Source organism: Leucopleurus acutus (genome assembly GCF_964270905.1).
Source record: "Leucopleurus acutus genome assembly, chromosome: 4".
Classification (NCBI taxonomy): domain Eukaryota; kingdom Metazoa; phylum Chordata; class Mammalia; order Artiodactyla; family Delphinidae; genus Leucopleurus; species Leucopleurus acutus.
The window spans coordinates 153,214,911-153,239,848 of record NC_139146.1 but is presented as its reverse complement, the minus strand read 5'-3'; the positions used below and the strand labels follow the sequence as shown (position 1 = coordinate 153,239,848).

The following is a 24,938-nucleotide window of genomic DNA, read 5'->3' as shown; positions in this document are numbered from 1 at the left end:
TGGTGTAAGCATACCAAAAGGACAGAGAAAAAAAATAGATAAATCACCCTCAAAATGAAATGATGCTTAAAATCATTTCAAATTCCCTGCAGTTATTTGTAAGTATTTAAATTCCTATTTTATTAGCTTAAAACATAACTATAGATCTGATTCTTGCAATTGATGTATAATAGCTTCTCATTAAATATCGTGTTAAATATTTCTAATCAACCAATATTACTAATTGTGTATTTCTCTGCAAAAAAAAAAAATCTATTTTATTTGGGCCACCCAAGTAACTTATGTTTGCCTAGGATACAAACTTGAAAAGTTAAGCAATGTAAGTTGTAAATTGAAACCATGGATTAAGTGCAGTGTACTGGAAAGCTCTTCACTTAATAATTGTTTAATAGGCTCCTAGGCATCTCCAACCCAGACGACTGTATTTCCTTGCTTAACTTCAGTGATCTCACAGTTTAACTTATTGAGTCGTCCATCTAGTATAAAGAGAGAGTCCTTGGAAGGCGTCATCAGATATTGACCAAACAAGCCACTGTCCTGGATTTGCCTGTTCTTCCGGTTCCAAGGCCATTCCTCTGCCTTGAGTGGTTCCTTAAGACTCTTTATCATCTTAACCTTCCCAGAGGCGAGCTCCACAAAGAGCACATCAGTCTGTGTGCTTGAACTACCGTAGATGTTGTACTGATGGGCTTCCGTAAAGGATGGCTGAAAGGCCAGGTCAGATATGTGCAGGTTTGTGTGAATATCAAAAGCCTCTTGTATTTCTCCTCTGATGGTGATGTACTGGACCCTCACAAGACCTTTCACGTCACTGATGCTGACAAGATAGTGTCCGTCCGGAGAGACATACGGAGTGCCTGTCACATCACTGTTGAACCCAATGACCGAGTCAGTTACACTGTCCACCAAGAGCTGTGGGGGAACCGCCCCAGTGCTGTTGGGTTTACAGCCAATAAAATAATATCCTCCCAAGTGTGTATACGCCAGCGACTGAGGGACACACTTATAGTCCTTCAAGTTAATGGTCTTGACGTATGACATGGTTTCAAGATCAATTTTTTGTAGTACAGCTTCATCTTTATGCAGAATAAATCCAAACCTGCAAAGATGAAAACCAAAGTTAGACAGGAAGCTCCGGGGTGGTTACCAGAAGAAAATGCACTGTGGGCAGGTGGAAAGGGCCATCACAGCCCAGGCATTAATTGTCAGGCCATGCAGCAACTGGTGGCCCAATCGTGTTAGAATTAACTTTCAATCTTGCTGTCCTCCTCTTTCCTCTAGGTCATCCTTTCATTAGAGCCAAACAGTTATAGCTCATGCTGTAGAAAGCAAAATAATTAAAAGTGATACATCTAGTTAATTGGAACAACACATTTTATTTTTACTCTAGAGGGTCAAAAAGTAAACATTATTTTGCACGTCTCTAAACCTACTGATATTGAATCAACTTTGTTAACTGCTAGAAAGCCAGCAAGAATAAAAGCCTTGAATATATATCGCTTTCACTCACTTCATTTACTTCTTATATTGTTTATGACCTTCAAATAAATCTGACAATCACCACTATTTAGATAATTATCCCTATTTTTCTCATTTTAAGCTGCCTCTCTACCCTAATAGATGGAGATTTTTTTCGGGAGGGGTATAAAACTATTACCCTTCTATTTATTCCATTTTAGGATCATCTTGATTAACTACCTTTACGCTTTTAACATTTATTTTATTATAAATTTCAAATACAAGTTAAAATTTTCATCCTTGCCAAGCAAATACTATTATAATTTTTAATGACATACCTGCATTGTATCGGTTATTTTATACTGAACAATCATGAACTTTGGAGATTTATGGCATTTTTCTATTAAATTCAATCAAAAAAATAAATATATTTTAAAATAAGTTTTGGTGACCTCTTTGATTACTTCAGTGCTTTTGGTCCTGAATGCTAGCTGTAAATTATCAAAAGTCCCTGTGACAAGGGTAAATATATCTTGTGGGTTTTTTTGTTTGCTTGCAGGGTATAAATACATTTTGAAACACTGACCTATAACATCAGTGGCTTCCTAGCAAAAATAAGTAGGTTAAATAAGATAAAATGAGATAGAAACTACTATACACAATTATATCCAAAATGCATATTGGACAACAGAATTGTAAAGGACTTTTATTTTGTTTTTGCTAATAATATTGATTAAAACACCTCCTAATATTTCCAGAAATTCCTTAAAAATAAAGATCAGAAAAGTATTGTTATGTTACACTGACTGTACTCCTAAATGAAAAAAATTAAGATGACTTTACTGTGAGTATTAAAGCAAAACAAAACAAACTCTATAAAGATAGCCATTTTTATTATTGTCACCTGTACAATTCATTTTCCGTATACTAATTCTTAAAGTTTAATTTTTGTAAACAAAGTTACCATTTCCACACATAATACATAAATATGGTGCATTCAGTGTAATAATCCTTAAAATTTTAAATATAATCACATGGAAAGCTCAAAATATAAATAAACACAGACCTTTAATATCCTAGACAAAATAAGGTGAATGTTTTCAAAGAATCAGTCTTGTATTATGTAAGGCATGAAGTACATAAGCACAAATATTGTACTAAAATAGACATAAGACTGTAACTGCTTCTATGTTATTGCATTACATAGACTTAGGAAACTATATCATAACTTTAGATATATTTGAACATTTGTGAAGAGACTGCTGTCACTGGAGAGAGTACAAATTCTTCTACACAAAAGAAAAGCTACCATGTATATCTACTCCTTTAAAAAGATATCTTAAAGATTTACTGAACAACCACTAAACCCAAAGAACTGGGAATATATTGGAGGTGAACATAACTCGCCCTGCTTTCAATGAGTCTAGAAATTTTGAGTGAATTGAAAAACTGTTAGTGATTAATGCTTAATTATAGTATTCTGTAATACTATTACTTAGTACCTATTACTTTATATATATATATATATATTTGAAATGGAATAAAGTAATCATTTTGAAAGTAATATTTCTATTGTATTTCAAAATGACATGCACCATTTCTGGTTGACTTATGGGATCTTTATTTTTTATTGTGTCCCTAATAACTGTGCTTGTGTCCTTTCAGTAAACAAAGCTCATACTATACCTATTAAATTTCAGTCCTGATTACAATGGTATGAAGAGACCTTTATATTGTTAACAATCACTTTTAAATGCTCCCATTAAAATATGAATACCTAGTGCAGGTTTTAAATACCACCTGAATGTTAAAGAATAAGCAAACAAACAAAAGCCCTCAAACTGAAAACTGAGTCTCATTACTTTTGTATTATCGGCATCAAAAATATCATAAAATCCTAATTATCACTACCCACTCTCATACTTGTCTTAATAAATAATGAACTTGGGCTACTGGAAAGGGATGTACTTCCATTCATTGACAGTCATTAAGGACATGTAAGTGTGGAGATGTATCATTGTGTCTGATGTCATTAATGGAATTGTTAATTATGATGGAAGATACTGTCTTTTTTTTTTTGTTATATATGGTATAAGTGCTCAGAGGCAAAAGCAGTAATTTGCACATTTAATAAAAGCCATAAACCAGTCAAGTCTTGGCATTTCAATTCTCCTCTTAACCTGGGGTCTTCTGCTCCCTTTAGACAATGGTGTTTGAATGCTAAAGAGGAAGAAGGAGACAAGCTCTAACCACTCATGAACTAGTTTAACTCCGATACTGAAGAATGCACTCAAGTTTCCTGTGATACAGTCCAGCCTCTTTTGGAGGTAAATAAATTTTAAAAAATGGTTCCGTTAAAAATGCAAAAGCCCCATGTGGGGCGATAAAATTACATCCCTTTGGCATCCATACTGTATGCTCCTTTAGGACTAGAGATCTAGCTACATAAACAGATGCATTGAGAAAGCCTTCCATTTTTCACTACTGATTTATTGGTAGGAAGTGGTGTCTCTAATTCAAAATTTCCCCCAGTACAGATTGATATTCTGAAGTCTGCCACTGTTCATTAGTCTGTGATTAATATTTACTATGCTAGGCTCTCAACTTTCATGCCTGCTTAGTGTAATAAAATCCTGCATAGTACTAGGCCTAACATAGTTTGTCTAATATTTGTCAGAATGTGTGTAGGAAGTTGCAGACTATGAGAAATGAGAGAGTTAAAACTTATTCTTGAAATGACTTCGTGTATTTGGGAAATAAAGTAACTAGGAAATCGTAACCTCTCCGCACGGCACTGTGTGGATTTGTTGCCAGATTTGGTGAGGCGAGTGACAGCCTTCTTTTCTTTACCAAATTATTTTCTTTTTCTGAGTGTTTAATCAATCTAGTTCATTATAAATTTTATAAAAAGATTCAACTTAATTACTGTTTTTATGCTTTAAAGTGAGGTCATGAGGTGATTCACATTCAGAGAACTTGTTTGGATGAAGTAAGTGTTTTCAATCTGAGCTGATTTAGTTTCATGACCCAGTTTTTCAATATAATAGATATGTGACCTCATATAAAGTCCTTGACTCATATAAAGTCCTTGACTTCCATGAGTTTCAGTTTCCTCATCGGCATGAAGAGGATAAAAGTACCTTGTTTTGAGAATGAGAATAAATGCGTGTTTATTACCAGTAAAACAGTATATTCTCAACAAGCAGAACAGGTCCATGCTTTATACGTTAAGTAGCATCATTTTCCCATTATGTATCAAATATAATATTTCCTATGGGACAACAGACTATTATAATCCATGGATGGAAAAACAAAAACAAATGATTAAATTTTTTGTATAGCCAGTATTCCCACAATGTTAAAAATAAGCACATGGTATTACCCAAATGTGATGAGATTTATGCATTTGTGAATTCAACAGCGGTCACTTTTTTTTTTTAAATTAATTAATTAATTACTGGCTGTGTTGGGTCTTCGCTTCTGTGCGAGGGCTTTCTCTAGTTGTGGCAAGCGGGGGCCACTCTTCATTGCGGTACGCAGGCCTCTCACTCTCTTGTTGCGGAGCACAGGCTCCAGACACTCAGGCTCAGTAGTTGTGGCTCACGGGCCTAGTTGCTCCGCGGCATGTGGGATCTTCCCAGACCAGGGCTCGAACCCGTGTTCCCTGCATTGGCAGGCAGATTCTCAACCACTGTGCCACCAGGGAAGCCCAACAGCGGTCACTTTGATAATAGAAATTCACCTTTTTATTCTTGCTTTCGCTTGTGTCAACAGGATCTGTGTCCAGTGCGCACCTTGCCCAATCACCAAATTGCTCATGTTAGGAACATGGGCAGCCGAGCTCACTCCATCATCTCTTAGAGACGCTGTTTCAGTTCCTAGGGAGGGTGTGGAGCAGGTGGCCATGGAGTACTGGGTGACTTTGAACTCTGCACAAATGATGGGATTTGGAATCGATACCTGTCTTACTCAAGGACTTTCACTAAAAGTAACAGAAAATTTTGTGGCTGACTTTAGGACCTGGATCTCTAAGGACATGGAGAGGTGCAGTCAGAGTGTGTCATGGCAATTCAGGAGTGTTGCAAGGGAAGCGATTTGGCAGAGAGGGGGAAAAGAACAGATACTTAGAGAGAAACATGACTGAAACATCATGAAGCCTAATAAAGATTAACTGTGCCATGACCTCCACGTCCCACAAGACCAGGCTACAGTTCTTGCATTTGAGTAATGAATGACTTCCCCATATCTTTCACTAGACAGCCCCCAAATAGAATCTCACAAAGCAGCTTTTAAGTCACTCACCCCACAGAATCTGTGATGATATTCTGCTCCTGTCCTGCTTTCAAATCCATGACCTGAGATGCTACTGAAGGAATCTCATAATTGTAATTAATGACCTGTATTAATTTGCCATGGTCAGTGCCAAGAGTAGTGATACCCCAAAGCTTAGAGTGAAAGATGCTCCAAAGATTTGCAGAAAAATAATGATTTTATCTCCTGAATCATAATACAGGGCTGCCTCTCCCCAGAGTCCTCACAGATCCCCACCTGGACAGTTCTCATTAAAGCTGACTTCTAATACTTAACCACTAAGGACCAGTCCTTACAAGCTAGGAAGTGTTTCTTTGTTGTTTTTTTTTTCTTTAATTTTTATTGGAGTATAGTTGATTTACAGTGTTGTGTTAGTTTCAGGTGCACAGCAAACTGAATCAGTTATACATATACATATACCCGTTCCTTTTTTTTTGATTCTTTTCCCATATAGGCCATTACAGAGTACTGAGTAGAGTCCCCTGTGCTATACAGTGGGTCCTTATTAGTTTTTTATTTTTTATATAGTAGTGTGTATATATTAATCCCAATCTCCCAGTTTATCCCTCCCCCACTTTCCTCCCTGACCATAAGTTTATTTTTTTACATCTGTGCCTTTATTTCTGTTTTGTAAATAAGTTCATTTGTACCCTTTTTTTTTTAGATTCCACATATAAGCGATATCATATGATATTTGTCCTTCTCTGTCTGACTTAACTTCACTCAGTATGACAATCTCTAGGTCCATCCATGTTTCTGCAAATGGTATTATTTTGTTCTTTTTTATGGCTGAGTAATATTCCATTGTATAAATGTACCACATCTTCTTTATCCATTCCTCTGTTGATGGACATTTATGTTGCTTCCATGTCCTGGCTATTGTAAATAGTGCTGCAGTGAACACTGGGGTGCATGTGTCTTTTTGAGTTATGGTTTCTCCCTGGGAAATGTTTCTGAAGCTCCCTCTCCATTCCTGTATGATCTCTTTCCTCAAACTCTGTCATCTGCACCTCCCCAGATTTTAAAACTAGTCTTTCCATGTATATCAATGGATGCAAATGGAAAGCAGTAAGTGGAGATTGGGTGCATTTGAGTATTGGTTTTGCCAGACACTATGCCTTATTAGTAAAAAAAAAAAAAAAAAAAAAAAAAAACTTGCTGCAATCCACATGTAAATAAAAGAATTTCCCCAAACTTTTCTGATGTCTCAATTGTAGAAAGCATATTCTTTGAAATAAAATCTCAGAACAAGAAAATTGGAACAGCCATAGGAATTTGTTGTATTGAGATTTTACTTGTGAAAATCTAAATCCAAAACATAGGATCAAGTAAATAATTAGTACTTCATAAAAAGTGACAAGCAGGATTATTAATACTTTGTTTTCCTAACTGGATGATAAGTACCCTGTTTTTCCAACTGGAAGGTAAGAAATGCTTAACAGATAAGAAACTAAAATGATAATCTCCTCTCCTTGCAATTAATATATAGACCCCCACACATAATGTGCTGTTGAAATATCCCCCAGTGTGTTAACAGCTAGCACAGGGTTTTCATCGACACAAACCATAAAGCTGACATGAGTCATCATTCACTAGTTTATGGATTCCTTTATATTTAGTTGTTTCCTATTATCCCAGACTGACCCCCGTAATAAAAGACTGAATGCTGTTCCTACTCAAGTACCAGAGGATTTAGTTTTTATCTGAATTTCACATAAACAGCTCAGTAAAATACACCTGTTCCTAAAGAGTGGTCACATTCACATTCGAAAGAGGTGAAACACAGAAGAAGTGGAATTGACACATTTAGTAAAGATTTATAACGAGAGCAAGGACGGTTCCTGAATTGGCCTAATGCTTAGATGTGTTTGAGAAATGATAATACTTTGAAGTTTTCTGTTTTCAACACACAGGTTGAAAAGTTGAAATGAACACCAGGATGCCCTCCTTCCTGACTTTTATAAGTATATTGTGCAAATTCTGTATTAAAGATTTTAGCTACATTACTTCTTCCCTACTTTCATTTTTAATTTTTTTCTTAAAAAATGAAGTAGGATGTATTACTGATCCCTAAATCCCCTATTGTCTTCCTTCTCTGGTATCTTATTTTTCTGTTGTGTAGGGAGCTTGATTCTTCTAGGAAAAACTGAGACATAAATACATAACTTAATTTTATTATATTCAGGATGTCTAATCGCTTGACAGAATTAATATAGTGTCTAAAGTTCTATCACTTCTAGTGAGTAACCAGGGCATACAGAAAAAAAACAGATTTATTAAGAATTCTGTGCACACCACATGGACTACAGACCGTACTTCAAATACCAAAGCCCTCCACTTTTTTCTGAAGAGCTTAACAGCTTAAGGAAAAACATGACAACTATGCATTAAGATGGCATTTTAAAAGACTGGTGGCTCTCCCTCTCCCTAACTTTTTTTGGGAAAACAACCTGAAAATAGCAGCTTCCCTGACCTTACCTGTTCCTCTGAAGAGGATGTGTTTCACGTAAGAGTTGGTAAATGGATCAGAGGTGACATAACGGAAGTGGAGTTAGTAATTAGAAGAGTGAGAGATAATTTGTGAGCACAGAGGTGGGAAGAGAAAAGGGAGCTAAAACAAAGACATGAACAAATTAGAATCTTATTAATCAATCAAAAAATATTACCCAAGTGTCCATTGTGTACCTGTAAGAGAGAAAAGGAAGTGAAAAACAGGTTCCCTGAGGAACCAGGTTAGGCATGATTTGGGTTCTAGAGGCTACGTGATCACATTCAGTAATAATTCACAGCCTACTGTGTGCAGTACACTTCATAAAACCTTAGGAAGGAAATGGAGAGTAAATAAATGGTTCCTATCCTTAAGGTAATTATGTCAAGTAGTGGGTGCTTATAATTATGTCCCTTGACTTGCAAAGAGTATTTGGGGAAACTCTGCAAAGAAAAGATGGGTTACAACTACTAATTTGCTACAGCTACTAACTTTTGTTATGCTAGGCTTTCAGTGGAAGAGAGAGCTCATTTCAGTCTGGATCCCAGAAGGAAAAGTGCAAATTCTAATTAGAATAAATCAAAGAGACTGTTTACAAAGCAATGTAAATTGACTGCAAGTGATAGTGCAGTAATGTGTGGAGCGCAACAGTAAGGCTGTTGTCACTGCCGTGTCCTGGAAGGAAGGAGTTAGGTGGAGAGAGGTATGTCGTGTGAGGATCTGGGACTTTCCGTTTTAAGAAACATCTGGTTTCCTAGAAATCAGTAGACAAGGTGCTGGGGGGTGGGTAGTGGGGATAATACACTCTGGTCCCACCTTCTGCATGCAACCTCCAGCCAGGTTTCTCATTGGCCAGACCCCTGGGACAGAGCAAGGTGGAGAAGGGTAAAGGTTTTGCCAAAGAGCAGCACAGGTTTCCTCGGCTGAGGAGTCTGAGAGTCTCAAGTCTAGTGGATGCATGGAGCTGCCTGGAGTGAGGATTGTTAACAGACACAGCTTTTCTAATTGAGATCATTTGACAATTGATAAGGAAAAAATGCGTAACTGTGCAAGTTGGGCGAAGGAAAAATTCTTGATTTTTCTTCCTGAAATGATTTCTTCTTTGTATAACATTTTCTTCTGGTAAAGTTGTAGAAAATGTCTCTAACCTCCAGTTACTAGTAAAATATTTTTACTAACTCCTGTGTACTGAATGTGTGTGCCTCATATCCTTCACCTCCCTCCAAATTCACACGCTGAAGCCCTAATTCCCCATGTGATGGTATTTGGAGGAGACTTTGGGAAGAATTAGGTCATGAGGGAGGAGCCTCCATGAATGAGATTAGTCGCCTTATAAGAAGAGACATGAGACAGACGATCTCTCTCGCTGTCTCTGCCATGTGAGCACACAAGAAGATGGCAGTCTGCAAACCAAGAAGAGGGTCCTTACCAGAACCTCGCTATGCTGACACCCTGGTCTCTGACTTCCCAGCGTCTAGAACTGTGACAAATACATTTCTGTTGTTTAAGCCACCCAGGCTCTGGTATTTTGTTAAAACAGCATGAACTGACTAAGACAGACCTTGGTACCACAAGTAGGGATGCTGCTGTAAAAGTGTGGAAGCAACTTTGGAGCTGAGCGATGGGTAGAGGCTGGAATAGTTTTGATGTACATGTGAGAAATAGCCAATATTGCCATGGAGGGAATGCTAAAGGCAAGCCTCATGAAGCCCCAGAAATAAAAAAGGAGAGAAAGTCTCTGTCTTCTTAAAGAATACACCAAAAATCATGAGCAGAATGTGGAAATATGAATGGTAGAAGCCATTCTGATGAAGTCTCAGGTGGTACTGAGGAAGTATTATTGGAAACCAGAGGAAAGGTGACTTCTGTTATATGCAAAGAACTCGGTTAAGTTCTGTTAGTGTTCTAGTGTCTTATGGAAGACAGAACGTGGGAATGATGAAGTTTTAGATGTTCAGCTGAGGAGATTCGTAAGCAAAGTTCTAAAGGAGTGGCTTGGTTCCTCATCACTGTTTATAGTAAAAATATGAGAAGAGAGGTGAATTGAAGAAGGAATCATTAAGCAAAAAGGAGCCAGAACATAAAGATGTGGAGAGTCTTTTGTGTCCATAATACAAAATATGAGAATGCATGTTCAGAAGAGAACATTAAGTGTGTGGAAGACTGACCATTTGATAAGGAGATTAGCATGGGTGGAACCACAGAACAAATCAGTCACCAGGAAGAACACGGCCAGTTTGAACTAAAGGAGATGGAGATGGGATGGAGTGAAGGGAGATTGTCTGACTTCTCGAATTTTAAAGGATGAGACCATACAGCTATTCAGCTGTGGACATGCATTATTCTTCAAGGCAAAGGGTGAATGGCTCCAGAGGTGATTCAAGGATTATCAGGGCCACATCCTAGGACTGAAAAGATGTGAGACATCACCCAGAGCTTCAGGAACAGGACCACCCAGAGCTCTGCAGAGCTGCAGGGGGCAGAACTCCACTCCAGTGGGTCTGGAAGCCACAGCATCTAGCCAAAGGGTATATTCTTGAGACTCCAGAATCTCATGGAGTTTGCCATGCTGCATTTTAGAGTTGCTTGGGACTCATCATCACCACTCCCTTCTCTCTTTGTACTCCCTTTTGGAATGAAGTGTCTATTCTGTGCCTGTCCCACCACTGTATTTTGGAAGCACATAACTTGTTTGATTTCACAGGTTCACAACAAGAGGGGAATTTTGCATCAGTATGAACCATACCCTGAGTCTCCACCAAATCTAATTTAGGTGATATTTAGATGAGACTCTGGACTTTAAACTTGAAATGCTAGAATGAGTTCAGACTTTTGGGGCTATTGGTATGAATGAGTGCATTTTGCACTTGAGGAGGACATTAATTTTGAGGAGGTAGGAGTGGAATGTATTACTGAAATGTGCCCTCCCCCCCCCCCATTCATATGTCGAAGCCCTAATCCCCAATGCGATGCTAGTTGGAAGTCAAGCCTTTAGGAGGAAATTAGGTCATGGATAGAGCCCTTGTGAATGGGATTAGTGCCCTTATAAGAGGAGACACTTCTTAGAAAGGTGATCTCTCTCCCTGCCATGGGAGGATACAGCAAGAAGATGACAGTCTGCAAACCAGGAAGAGGGTCCTCACTATGACCGTCAGGACTTCCCAGCCTCTAGAAGAGTAAGAAATAAATTTTTGTCATTTAAGCCACTCGGTCCATAGTGTTTTGTTAAATTAATGGAACTGAGATAGAAATATGTAGTAAAAGTTACAAACATGATTAATACTAGTAGCTGTAATATTATTTTCCCATTATGTTTACATTTTCTTCAGACAAGACTAAAGCTGCGTGAATAATTACTGCTTGACAGGTTAAGGGATTATAATATATGTTCTGAAATTTATTTGGACTTAGTATTAAAATTATCCTGTGTGTGTGTTCTTGGGTATGTAAGAGTAAGGGAAAGAGGGAAAGGCAAGAGTTTTGTTTTGTTTTTGCATTTTTATTTATATAAATGATGATGATATGGCATATATCTCATGTTGTGTCTTAGTTTTCCTCTTTCAACACTACATTTGAAAGATACTTCCCCATAGCTGTCTGTAGTATATGTACTGCTTTAGAGTCATTCCCAGGAAGCTGAAGTATGAGCCACAATATTTTACTTACTCCATATACTCAATGTGGCTTCATTCAACTGCTGGGTTCGTTGGTGGCTGAGCTCAGCAAGGAAAACTGGGACGGGTTGGCCTCCCTCTTTCAGTGTGGTTTTCTATCCTCAAGGATGCTACACAAGACTTCCTCGCAAGGTGACTGTGGCGTTCTAAGAAGGGAAGCTCTAAATAGTCAACTCTCTGCTTGCCTCATGTTTGCTTAGGTCCCACTGACATTAAGAAATGATATAGCCAAGCCTAGGGTCAACGTTTGAGGGGATTACCCAAAACCATTGATACTGGGAGACTATTCACTGGAGACCATTATTATAACAATATACTATATACAGTAATGGTTCAAATGTTGTTTTTCTTGACATAGCTATCTATTAGTACACAATTTATTGAATAGGCCATCACTTCCTACTGATTTGGAATGCTGCTTGTTGGCTGACATGCATTTAATCTATACCTGAATGTTCTATTTACTTCATGAGCGTTTCTCTTCACATATAAGTTTTACACTATTTTATTTATTGAGCCTATAAATACGTATAAATATCCAAGGAAATGAATCTTTCACAATTTTTTCTCAAAATTTATTGGCTACATTTTTTATGTGTGGTGTTCCATAAACTTTGCAGTCAGTTTATCAAGTTAAAACATGACTAGCATTTTTATCTTACATTTTAGAATCAATTTATCTAATTTAAAAATGTTAATATTTTCAGGGGATATATTAAATTTATACATTAACTAATTGAATTTTAACATATTTAAAAGGAATACTGTATGTATTTCTATTTATTTGATTCATTTTTAATTGCTATATCATGAAAAAGTCGTCTCTTCTTGAATGTATACATAGATATTTTACCTTTTTAGTTGTTAGTGTTAATCAATTCTTTTTTCCATTACATCTCCTGATTTTTTTTTACTATATATAGAATTACTAATTTCTTTTTCTTTTTTTTTTTTTTTTGCGGTATGCGGGCCTCTCACTGCTGTGGCCTCTCCCGTTGCGGAGCACAGGCTCCGGATGCGCAGGCTCAGCGGCCATGGCTCACGGGCCCAGCCGCTCCGCGGCATGTGGGATCTTCCCGTACCGGGGCACGAACCCGTGTCCCCTGCATCGGCAGGCGGACTCTCAACCACTGCGCCACCAGGGAAGCCCTGATCAAAACTTTTAATGGCTTCTATCGCACTTAGAATAAAATGTAATTGACTCTTCTTCCCCAAACCTGTCTCCTCTCTCTAGAGTTGCAGTGGCCTGCGGACTGTACCTCAAACATGCCAGAAGGATTTCTGATCAATAACTGAGCTCACAGTTGCCTCTACCTAAAATACTTGGCTTGATTGTTCTCTCATTTTTTTTCAATTAATATCTTTTCACAAATACCTCTTAAAATTCTCATTGTCAATAACTGTACATTCTACTCTTTTCCTCAATCTTTTATGCATTCTAGTGGGTCAGCGTAAGTTACTGGGATTCTGACCATCCCTGGGTACTTGTAGATACTAACCTCTAGTCCTTGAAATTAGAAACCTGGTCCTGAATTCTGTGATCTCATCCAAGAACTGCTTGGTGAGGTTCTGCTCAGTTCCAGCAGGCTGTCCTTTGGTTGGCATTATATAATTCCCATTTTTCATTCTCTATTAATGCCTATAAATTCCTTGTTTGAAGGACTATTGAGAACACTTTAAATGTTGTATATAAGGTACCCAGTAGACTGCCTGGCAGAATACTAAAAACTATCTACTATTACTGTTATTGCTGTTCTAATTAATGATGTTCATGAGATTTCTGAACAGGAAAACTAGATTTTCCTCTGTGTTAATAAGGATCTTCTTAAGAGTCCAGAACCAATTTTCTTATTTATATTGCCAGAATATTCAGGAAACGAGCTAGGTTTGGAATTATTCCAAAGAAAGTAAAGCTAGGAATCCAAGGAGGCTAAGCAAACACGTGGAGGTACCAGCATAGCTCAGGGAATCTGAGCTTCTACACTGGGCCTTAGGGCAGCCTGTATTGCCTGCTCTCAATTTCCTCTAGCTGACCGTATTTAAAAAAAAAAAAAGCAGGCAATCTGAGTATAGCATTCCCTGCAGGAGGCCTAGATGCTATTCTCTAAAGTGCCCTAAGGAGTTTATTTAATTTTTTGAAAATACGTCACACTATAATGCAACCTGTTTCTTTCTTAGAGAACAGAGTATGAGCTTTCATATGCACAGCTTTTTAGCCACGGTGCTGCCTTGGAAATGACCTGTGGACTGAAAGCACATTACGGTGTATTACAATCCAATCGCAGCTTCACTTATCTACTTGGTAAGGCGTTTGTATTGCACTTATTACCTAGTACCTGCTAAATCTGTTTATGAAGACCACAAGAAAGAAATAGTTTTTATGCTCCTTTTAGTTTAATATAAACTCAGAAACAATTTTGCTTGAACAGTTGACCTGTGAATTAATAATGAGGGACTATAGTTTATTTTCACTACAGCATGTCGAGTACTTCCTTTGCGTTTAAAAATTGATGAGGCTCAAAACTCCATTTCTTTACAGGAAACAGATTTCAAAGGCCTATGGGGCAAATCACCACTTTCCTCACATGGAAATTTCCTTCCAAGACCATGTCTTGGCTAGTAAAAGATAAATAAGTGAAAACAGTTTAGCTTTGAGTTCAGTATGACATAAAGTATTATATTCTTTATTAAGGACTTCCGGAAAATATTCTGTGAAAAACCATGTGAAGAATAATTTCTAGTCAAATAGATCATGCTTTATCTCAGAAATGCTGTCTACCTAAAGAAACAGTTAACTGAGTCTTTTCATCATGTGAATAATCTTCCCAGTTGCTTTCATTGGCTCTATGTTTTTGGATTTTTGTATCTACTGTAGTTGAAGTGGAATCATTCTCTCTTCTATGTTTTTTATTCAGCGTTATCTTGAATTTGCCAAGACTAAGACATTGGTGAAATGAGCATTTCATCATTGGGATCATTGACCAGACACATGATGAAAATACACTCTTCTCCAGATATGATGCCTCAGTCCTGCACATAGACAGCTGGTTCACTTATGGCAGCTGAACCAAAGTCAACTGAAGGTAAACTAAGGCAGCAAACAGGGCTTCACCTTTTCTAGTATTTTATATTGTTTATCATCAGATGGAAGTAGGAGAGGGAACAAAGATTTTGCTAAGGTTCAAAGATTGCCCAGATTATCCATGTAGTAAGAGTAATCCTTAAAGTAGTTTTAACATAATTATTTCGTCACTGGAAATAGATTGTTCATTTATTCAAACTATTTACTTACTCTTTACTGGGGACATAGGACATGACAGTGAATGATATAAAGTCCTGAAGGGAAACAGTCCACCCTTCTTAAGGTTTTATTTTTGAGAAAAAGGGAGAATATTTCCTGAATAGTGTCTGTAGAAGACCTGCATTTTCCTTTATATAAAGAAAAGCTTATACCTCTTTTTTCCACCTTCACTAAATTAAAAAAAAATATTGCTTTTACTTTGTTCTATCTCTTTATATATTTATTTTCTTATACAAAGGGAATCTTGCTGCTTTCCCTTTTTTTTTTTTTTTCTAGGACTCAGTAGGCAGTTAAGATTTTGTAAATATCCAGTCTCTAAATGCACAGATTGGAAGTTAGGTCAGAAAGTGGCAAAACGCTACTTTGGATTTTTGCAGATAACAATTCACAAACGAACTGCAATTTTGAGAAGTTTAAAAATACGAAAAGGTTATATGATGCTGCAAGAGTTTTAAAAGGCAGACACTGATATTAGAGAGAAACTATACCTTGGAAAGAAAATATTTTTATACCATAAAATGTTGCTATCTTGATTAATGTTCAAGTTTTCCATATTTAGATATTAACTATGCCAGGGTATGAAAAGTACTAAATCCAATGATCATGGGGTGTATCAGCTTCTGCCTGAATGTCACCCAAACAGGCTGAGTTTATGGTTTATTTGTAGTTAAGTCTCTACTTGGTAATGTGGCCAACTGAGATGTTACAGATATCATAAGCATTTGGATGATTATGTACTGCGCTTTAACAGCTATTCGTTGCTGAGGAAGTTCTTATTTCAAAGAATGTTTGCCTCCTTTGAGAGAATGATTAACATCTTGTAGTCCTTCTATAGGACCACAGGGCGCACAAGTCGTTAAAGAGAAGAAAAGCCCAGAGCATGATGCTCTGGCCCGAGTCAGTCCTAAGACCTGAGAGTTTGCCTTGAAGATGAAGGGACTTTGGAGACGATCTGGATAAGTCCCTTCATTTCACAGATGAAGATCTTGAACTCCAGTGAGATTAAAGGATATACCTGAAGTCACACAGTTCACTTACTGAAGAGCTTGGACTGGATCCTATGTTCTTAAGTCCTATTCTGTTCCTCTCTCTGGAAAGAGATCGTCACGAGTAGAGCTTAAAACTACTGTAGGAAATATTTTTTTAACACCTCGGCTGCACTTTATTTACCTATTTACATTTTTTTGAAGTATACTTGGATCTACAAATGTTGTGTTAGTTTCCGGTGTACAGCAAAGTGATTCAGCCATACACATATATATCTATTCGTTTTCAGATTCTTTTCCTTTATAGTTATTACTAAATATTGAGCAGAGAGTTCCCTGTGCTATACAGTAGGTCCTTGCTTATCTATTTTATATATAGTAGTGTGTATATGTTAATCCCACCCTCCTAATTTATCCCTCCACACCCTCCCTTCCCCTTTGGTAGCTATAAGTTTGTTTTCTATGTTTATTTCTATTTTGAAATAGAAATTTCTATTTCAAACAGTCTATTCTATTTCTAACAGTCTATTTCTGTTTTGAAAAGTTGCTCAACATTGCTAATTATAAGAGAAATGCAAATTAAAATTACAATGAGCTATCACCTAACACTGGTCAGAATGGCCATCATCAAAAAATCTACAAATAATAAATGCTGGATAGGCTGTGGAGGAAAGGAAACCTTCCTACACTATTGGTGAGAATGTAAATTGGCGCAGCCACTATGGAGATCAGTATGGAGGTTCCTTAAAAGACTACAAATAGAGCTACCATATGATCCAGCAATCCCACTCATAGGCATGTATCTGAAGAAAACCATAATTTAAAAAAAAAATTAAATTGGTACATAGAGAAAAAAAAAAGGTTAACTGTTTTGGAGTATTTAAAGATTACAAACCATTAAAAATTGCCAGGAAAAAATACTTAAAGAAAAAATGTACCATCTTCTAGCTAGAATCTCAGTCTATATTTGCTTAATGTCATTTGTGTTGTGTAACGTATAAACATTTATGTATCTTCATATTCTTCACTATATGCAGAGATTCAACTTGCTAAAATGAATTAACTATACATACTAATTTTCTTTACATAATATTTAATAATCTTTGTCTGTTAGGTACTGCACTGAGTGAATGATTTTACAGATTCTAACAGCTTACCTCAGGAAGCTTAATATCTAGAGTGCAAGGATAAACAAAATTCTCTCATATAAAATACAATATGATTAATACTGCAATGTCTGTAATAATAATCAGTTTTGATACTATAGGAAATGGACAGAGAATTATAGATGCAGCTAGAGGATGGTCCAGGAAAATCTGGAAAAATTCCTTAAAACTAACAGGCACAATTTGATGTGGGTTTTAAACAAAAGACAGAACCTTGTAGGCAGGTATGAAGGTGGATATTTTTAGCACAGGAATTATTCCAAGTTCATCTCTATGACATACCCCCTTCCTTTTCCAAGCTTGAGGACACAAGTCTTTTACTAGAAGAAGGTACATTTTTATTTTAATTACGAAAAAGGGTAAAACAACCATACTTTCTCTGATGACCTAATGGTATCTAGTGACATGTAAAATATTTGCCAACTGTCTCAGAATTCAACAAAAAGTGGTTTTTGAAAAGACTTAACATTCTTTACCAAAGATCGTGCTAAGAATAAACTATGTCAAAATTCTGTCAATAGCTTTTAATGTGATTTAATGGTCTATACCTATTGTTGAGATTAAAATATAAATGATGTATTACTATAGAAAACCAAGCACCACTAATATGTAAATATTATAAATATACAATATATAGTTTAGCTAGAAATTGGAAAACTCCTAAGTTCAATAAATGTTCAATAGTGGAAGTTAACTTTAAAATTTTGCACGTTACGTGCTATATCAGACACGACAATAAGATCATCAGTTCTTCTCCTGTGGGGAGCTTAACCGAACAAAGGTCTCAGCTGTTGTGCTTTGCATTCTGTAACTGTGTTTGTGACCTGACCATGTTGTCCGCAGGCTGGACCACTGAGCCAAAGGCTGAGTACAGTCCTCATAGTAGTAAAGCAGGCCCATTTCTACTGATGTGAGCCACATCTCAATGGGGGTTTTGGCTCTAGGATTTCCAATGGCATTGCTAAATCTTCCTTAGACTCTATGTGAGTCTAAGATGCTTCACCCAAACTAACTTCCTTTCTGACCATTCTTCTTCACTCAGGCTCAGACATGCACCATAATGAGACATGCATCAGGATCAGACAAGCACCATGGACAGACATGCATCATGGACAGACATGCATCATGATTAACCATGCATCATGATCGGATATGCACCATGGACAGACATGTACCATGGGCTGACCGACATGCACCATGGTCAGACAAGCACCATGGACAGACATGCACCATGATTAACCATGCGTCATGATCAGACAAGCACCATGGACAGACATGCACCATGATCAGACATGCACCATGGACATATAGGCACCATGGTCAGACATGCACCATGGACAGACATGCACCATGATCACACATGCGTCATGATCATACATGCATCACGATCAGACATGCACCATGATCACACACGCGTCATGATCGCACATGCGTCACGATCAGACATGCACCATGGTCGGTCAGAGAGCTTTCTCAGCCCTGCTTGGCTCCCTCCCCATTTGTTCTCACAGGAGTTTCTCCTAATATAAATTTCTTGCACAACGCTTGGTATCTGCTTTTTCAAAAGACCCAGAGTAAGACACATGCATATAAATGATACATAAAGATAATGTCTGATTACAATAAGCCATATCATGAATATGACAAGTTTTCAACAGAAGCCATGTTATTATTCAAGAAGCTGTCTTCATAGTAAACAATCAAAACTAGACTGTCCCTTGGCAATCTCAAAAATGCTATTCAAATTGGTCAATGAATATATCACTTTATACTTCTACCATACAGAAAAAATTGGACTTCCTCAAAGGAATCAGAACAGCTTTTTTAGTTTCTTTTATTTTCTGATTATAAAGTAAGCTTGCCATGTTTTGTTATTTACACCTGCTTTTGCACATATTCTTTCCTCTACCTGTAACATCCTCTCTCTTGTTTCTCCCCTTGTTTGTCTGACAACCTACTACAATTCAAGTTTTTGTCAGTCTCAGGGTAACCATGATTAATAAAAATTCTCCAACAGACACAAGCAAAAAGATACTTATTTGTTAATGGAAGTCAAAGATTTAAGAACAAGTCTGTATGTGGTCAGAACTTCATGCAGAGGACACAGCAGAATGCTCCCAGTTGGAGGGACAATTCTACCAGCCCTCAGGTCCGCGTCAGAGCACACAACTGCTGGTGAAATTCCTTAAAATAGGATAAAGATCTAGAAAAGTCCTTTCTTCTATTTCTACCTTCTGTTCTCAAGGGCTCTACATACTTTCCCAGATACTTCCAAGTCTTTAGGCAGTTTTGGCTATTGCCTGCCTGCTTGCTTGGTGTAAGTAACTAAGCATTCCTGAGTGGTTACTGGAGAAAGGGTGAGTTCGTGTTCAATTTTCTGGGCAGACTATCCGCTAGCATTTTCATGTTCCAAGCTTTACGCTCTTGTATTTCTTCAGAATCCACTGTACACATCACTGCTACTGCCACATCTTCCCTGACTTCTCAAAAATGTTTGTATCCTTTGTTTCTCTTAGAAATGTCTTGATACTACCTCTATTATAGCACTTACCAAAATGCATCGGACTCTGTTTATATATTAAACTATTTTACTAGGTTTTGAAGACTTAAGGGCCAGTCTTCATTAAAACATATGTGTTAATGATTTCTCTATCCACCCCCTCCATCTAGGCCTGCATTTGTCTGCAGATGGTCAGATTGAGCTGTCAAAAAGCTGGGACATTTTGATCATTCTTAATAAACTAGAATGATTAACTCTTACTTGAGATAGAGAAGTAAAAGTTTTTCCTAAGTAGTTTCAAGCTTGCAGAGGAATGCTTTTGAAATACATTCAAGTAACTTTTACTAATTACATTCAATCCTTCCCTTACTGAGCATTCTGAATTGGCACCATGTTCCAGGCAATGACCTAAGTGTTGGGGTAGGAATATGATATCAAAGTATGATTCTGTCATTCAGGACGTTATTCTGATGGAGAAGACAAATATGTGAACAAATAAATTTTGAAAAATGAGTTCTGCTATCATAGAAACTTGCACGGAATTCTATGAAAATGCAATTTTGAGGGGCTGGAATAGGTTTAACATAGGAGATTCGGTGTGGAGACACTGCCACCTAAGAGGGCCTGGCGGAGTAGAGGCATAGTGAGCAGTGTCTGAAGCACAAGATGAATAGCAAGGAGGAGCAGCTAGTGAGGATGAAAAAATAATTGAAAAGAAGTAGGTCATACATGGCCTTAATCCCATGAAAACTTCTTTTAAAGTTACTGATGGTTAAGTTACCGCCTTGGAAACAACGACTTGATTCTAAATGCAATGTAAGTAATTGAGACACTTAGACAAATAAGAATATACTTTTGGCAGTAGAATCAAGAGCATGTGTGGATCTTGTGGAAGTGGGGAGTGAGGTGGCGGGTAAGCTGTCCACATGGAAGCACAAGTCACTCGGCAGGACTTAGCCTGGAGAGGAAGGTACCGTGGAGACTTGTCGATAGTTAATTGTTGCTCCTGGGGAGTTTAGATGCTGTTAGATACCAATAAATCAAACAAGTTGGAAGAGATGCAGGATTATACATTGCTAAGTGAGATGCTTTTGTTTTTTTTCTCACGTTTATTTAGGACCAATGGTCTGTAAATGACAGTGTGAGTAAAAATGGCGAAGGCAAACAATTCCCTTTCGAGGTCCTAGCGCACCAAGGCTGTTCAGAGTGAGAATACCAGGCACGGCATGTGTGCAGAAGTTGCCTCAATAAGGAGAATGGAGTTTCATTAGAGGCAAAAAGGGAAAAGAAAAATGCTGGCGGAAGTCTGTGGATGTAAGGAAATTTAAACAGCTCAAATAGCTGTCTATAAAAGTGAAATAACATCAGGGCATATGAGGTGATTTTCTGCCTATAAGTCCATCTGGCCATCGATATTTTTCACATTTATCTTTAAGTGGGCCAAAGTCTATACTTACTTTTTTATTTAATGTTCATAATGTACAGCTTTGACTTAGAAATAAGTAAGCAGCTCCTTTTACTGAATGCATTGGTTGTGAAAATGAATATACCATTCAAAAAAGCATTTTATCTAAAATCTTTCATATGGTGCCTTTTAATTGCCCTTTTATCTCTTGCTGATGATAAAGAAAATAGGTTGCCCATTTAGCATCTTATATGGCTACAGAATGGTAATTCTACAATGTCCTATGAAAAAAATATTCATTAAAGTCTAAATAACACCAGGGATTATTTTTCAGTTCTCCAATTCATAAATCTAAATGAACAAAAGATAACTGTATCGAATTAAAATATATCATTACTGGACAACGATTCAAAAGTAAAATTAAATTGATAGATCTATGTAATGAATTAACTACTATAATGCATATGCTTGAATTTTTTACAGAATATTTAATTATCCTATATGAAGCACTGTTCTGAAAGAGTGACCTAAGATTCTACTCTGATATAATAGATTAGAAACAAAAATCTTTTTTATAGTCATTCCTTTCTCTCATACATGAAATATATCCTTTCTAAAGTTTATGCTAGTAACTTTTGTTAGTGAGTACAAATATTGTTGATCACAGAGTATTTAACACACAGGCAGCTATGAAGGGAGCTCTCAGATGATGATAGAAATGAGGAAATGACTAGGCTTGTTTTCTACTGGAAATGATTTAAGTATTGAAAACACCAGAACATAGCATGATCCAATTATTACTAAACACACCTTATAATCAATATAACTTAATTGATTCAATGTCCTGTAATATGCTATATTTTTGGAGATTAACAATGGACATATATCCAAAAATCTTCCATAAAACATGTTTCAGAAATATATCTGATCAAATAATAGTTTCAACATCTCTCCACAAAACAGAACAAGAAAAGGTTAGTAGTTAAACCAAGTACAGGCAAACTGTAAATAGAGGTCAGTGTGAGTATATGTGTGTTGGAGGAGTGAGTAGGGGTTGGGGGCTTGGAGTGCCATCAGCAGAACCAAGTGTTTAAAAACACTCAGACACAGCATTCAAACAAGACTATATCCATATATATCCCCGTTCCAAAATTTAATAGCAGTGTGACATTGAGAAAGCCATTTAATTTCTCTGTGTCTCTCTTTCTTATTCATGAAATGGAACTAGTGCAGTTGCTATGATTAATAATAGCTTAAAACATACAGAGGATAAAACATTGCCTTGCACAATTAAACATTAATGAAGATCAATTATTTGTGAAGTGATTTAAAACATATATGACAAGTGACAGGGCAAAGGCACCAATCCATTAGAACATGTGACGACCTGTGTACACCGCTTAATACAAGCCCTGATTATTTAATACACACACATCCATGCATATGTTAACTATATGTACATACAGGGTAAACTGAAACCAACTGACACTTTCAAATTTGTATTACTCAAAAATTAGGTTAGACATGCACTGAGTTGTAGAGATAGCCTTCTGTGCATCTAAGGATTGTGTCAGGAAAGTTCTCCAAGTAATGGCCAGAGTGAGTTGGCTCAGGTATATATTCCGTAAGTGATTGAAGATTATTGCCATGTTCAGAAGCTGCAGGTCCTGACAGATACAGATAATGTCAAACAGTACAATAACTGCTCATATTATTAGTCTTGGAGAAGAATAAGATGACTCTGCAAGTCATCTCACAATGATAAGGTTACTTTTTCTTTTATTTTTCCTTTTTAAGTAGAAAAAAAGAATAGCTAAATATTCCAGAGGAAGCACTGAAAACAAGCATGTCATTATTGAACGTGTAAGTGATTCACCAACATACAGATCTTTGCTCCATCCATTTTTTTGCAGAGAACACAGTGAGAGTGACTGCATATCTGGACGTCTTGATAACGTATTTGTTTTCTTTCTCCCTCCACCTACAGAAAGTCTCTGATGACCTCATTTTCCAACAGAATGGGGTTCTGTCTTGTTTTCCTCATGCTGTTCTGAGTTTTCTAATGAACACCTTCTGTGCTGGTGATTTATTCATTTTGTTCAAAACACTGACCTCCTTCTGGACCTGCCAGATATCATATCTTCTTGCTTTTACCATATTTTCCTTTCAGCCTTGAGGAAATAAAGGTCTCTATCATGTCTGTGATTTCAACCATTAATGGTGTTTTATTTTCAGGGTTCTGAGATGACTTACACTACAGGATTGACGTTTACAGTGGTGCACATTGATCATAGCAGAAATAGCTGTGAGAAACTATTTTTTAATTTGTCTTGGGTATATACTGATATTCCTAGTAAACTGAGTAATACATTTGGAGAGTGTTCAAGCATTTACCTGCTTGATATTAATTAGGTAATAAGCATACAGATTTATCATTGTCTACTTTGATAGTGACATTTCAAAAAATTCTCCAGTAATCCATCTGACAGGTATTTATTTAGAATTCTTCCAAGTCATCTTTGTTACAGAATGTTTTTTCCCTAAAGTTTTCTGGCTAAAGATAAGGTCCTCAACAGAGCTCATCACAGGGGTTGTGTGAAGCATCATTGCTCAAGATTGACCAAAAACCTATTCTTGGTTTTGAGCCCCCTCCTATATCCTGTTTGCTGAAGAATATGACTTGATCTCTGTACAGAACCAATATTAAAATTTCAAATTAAAATAAACAAGACTTCCCGAGTTTTATAAGTTCTTTAGTAAATATACCAAATGTCAACTGCAGATGGCTTTGTTCTTCTTTGTGTTACAATCTCATAAATTCCATCTTTAAAAAGAATTACACTTTTTGGAAAAATATTAGTCGCGTAGTGAGTAGGGTTCTACCTTACTTATAAACCTTACTAATTATTCAACATTCCTGTCAATTAAGTTGATACTAAATTGAAACTGAGAAGCCTAATGAAATATGCACTCCAATATACATTGTTTTGAACTAGAAAAAAAATTCACAGAGTAAATGTCTCTAGAGCATTTTCAGAATGGCATGAAAGACTTAATCTCAAATGAACAATCTAGGAGATTTATAATGAAATCTACCAGAGAGAGAGAGAAAAAAATAGTCTTTAAACCACAGAAGAATTACAATATTCTCAGGGTTCAAGGTCTTGTTCAATCACAAGTTTCAATCAAATCCTAAATGACATGTTTCCCTTGGAGGAAAGTCCTAGTGAGTTTTCTCTTCTTAGCACTTAGAGAAGATGTGGATTTGGGCAAGCTGTAGAGATGGATGCCCAGATTGAATAAGCAAATAGTCCCATCTATAACTGTCGTAACTTAAGGATCTCTGAGAAAACTTCTGCAGATGGCAATCTCATAGGTGCGGTGTTACCCTGAGCTGACTCAAGTCATCGAAATATCTTGAACTGGGCTGTCTCCATACCATGTCACACGAGTGGTTGATAAGTGGTAACTCTCTGTCTCCACAGCACCTAAGGCCACGGGGAAGTTTTCAGCAAACTACAAACTGGGACTTAGCTCAGAGTCCTTTTTTCTTTTATGTGGAAACACTATGCCAGATAGACACTCAGAGAAACATTACTAAGTGCAGTATTTTTTAACAAATATTTACTGAGTGTTAATTGTGTAACTG

General features: G+C 36.9%; 1 protein-coding gene across 3 annotated transcripts in view; it reads right to left on the bottom strand.

Moving 5' to 3' along the window:
• Window positions 1-396: 396 nt before the first annotated feature.
• FSTL5 (follistatin like 5) overlaps window positions 397-24,938 on the bottom strand; it is a gene marked incomplete at both ends in the record, with an annotated part of 643,376 nt that continues 618,834 nt past the window's right edge. For all 3 annotated transcript variants that reach the window (XM_082838713.1, XM_082838714.1, XM_082838712.1), the window contains one exon: window positions 397-1,099. In XM_082838713.1, coding sequence (XP_082694839.1) covers window positions 397-1,099 — 703 coding nt within the window. The remainder of the gene's footprint in view (window positions 1,100-24,938) is intronic.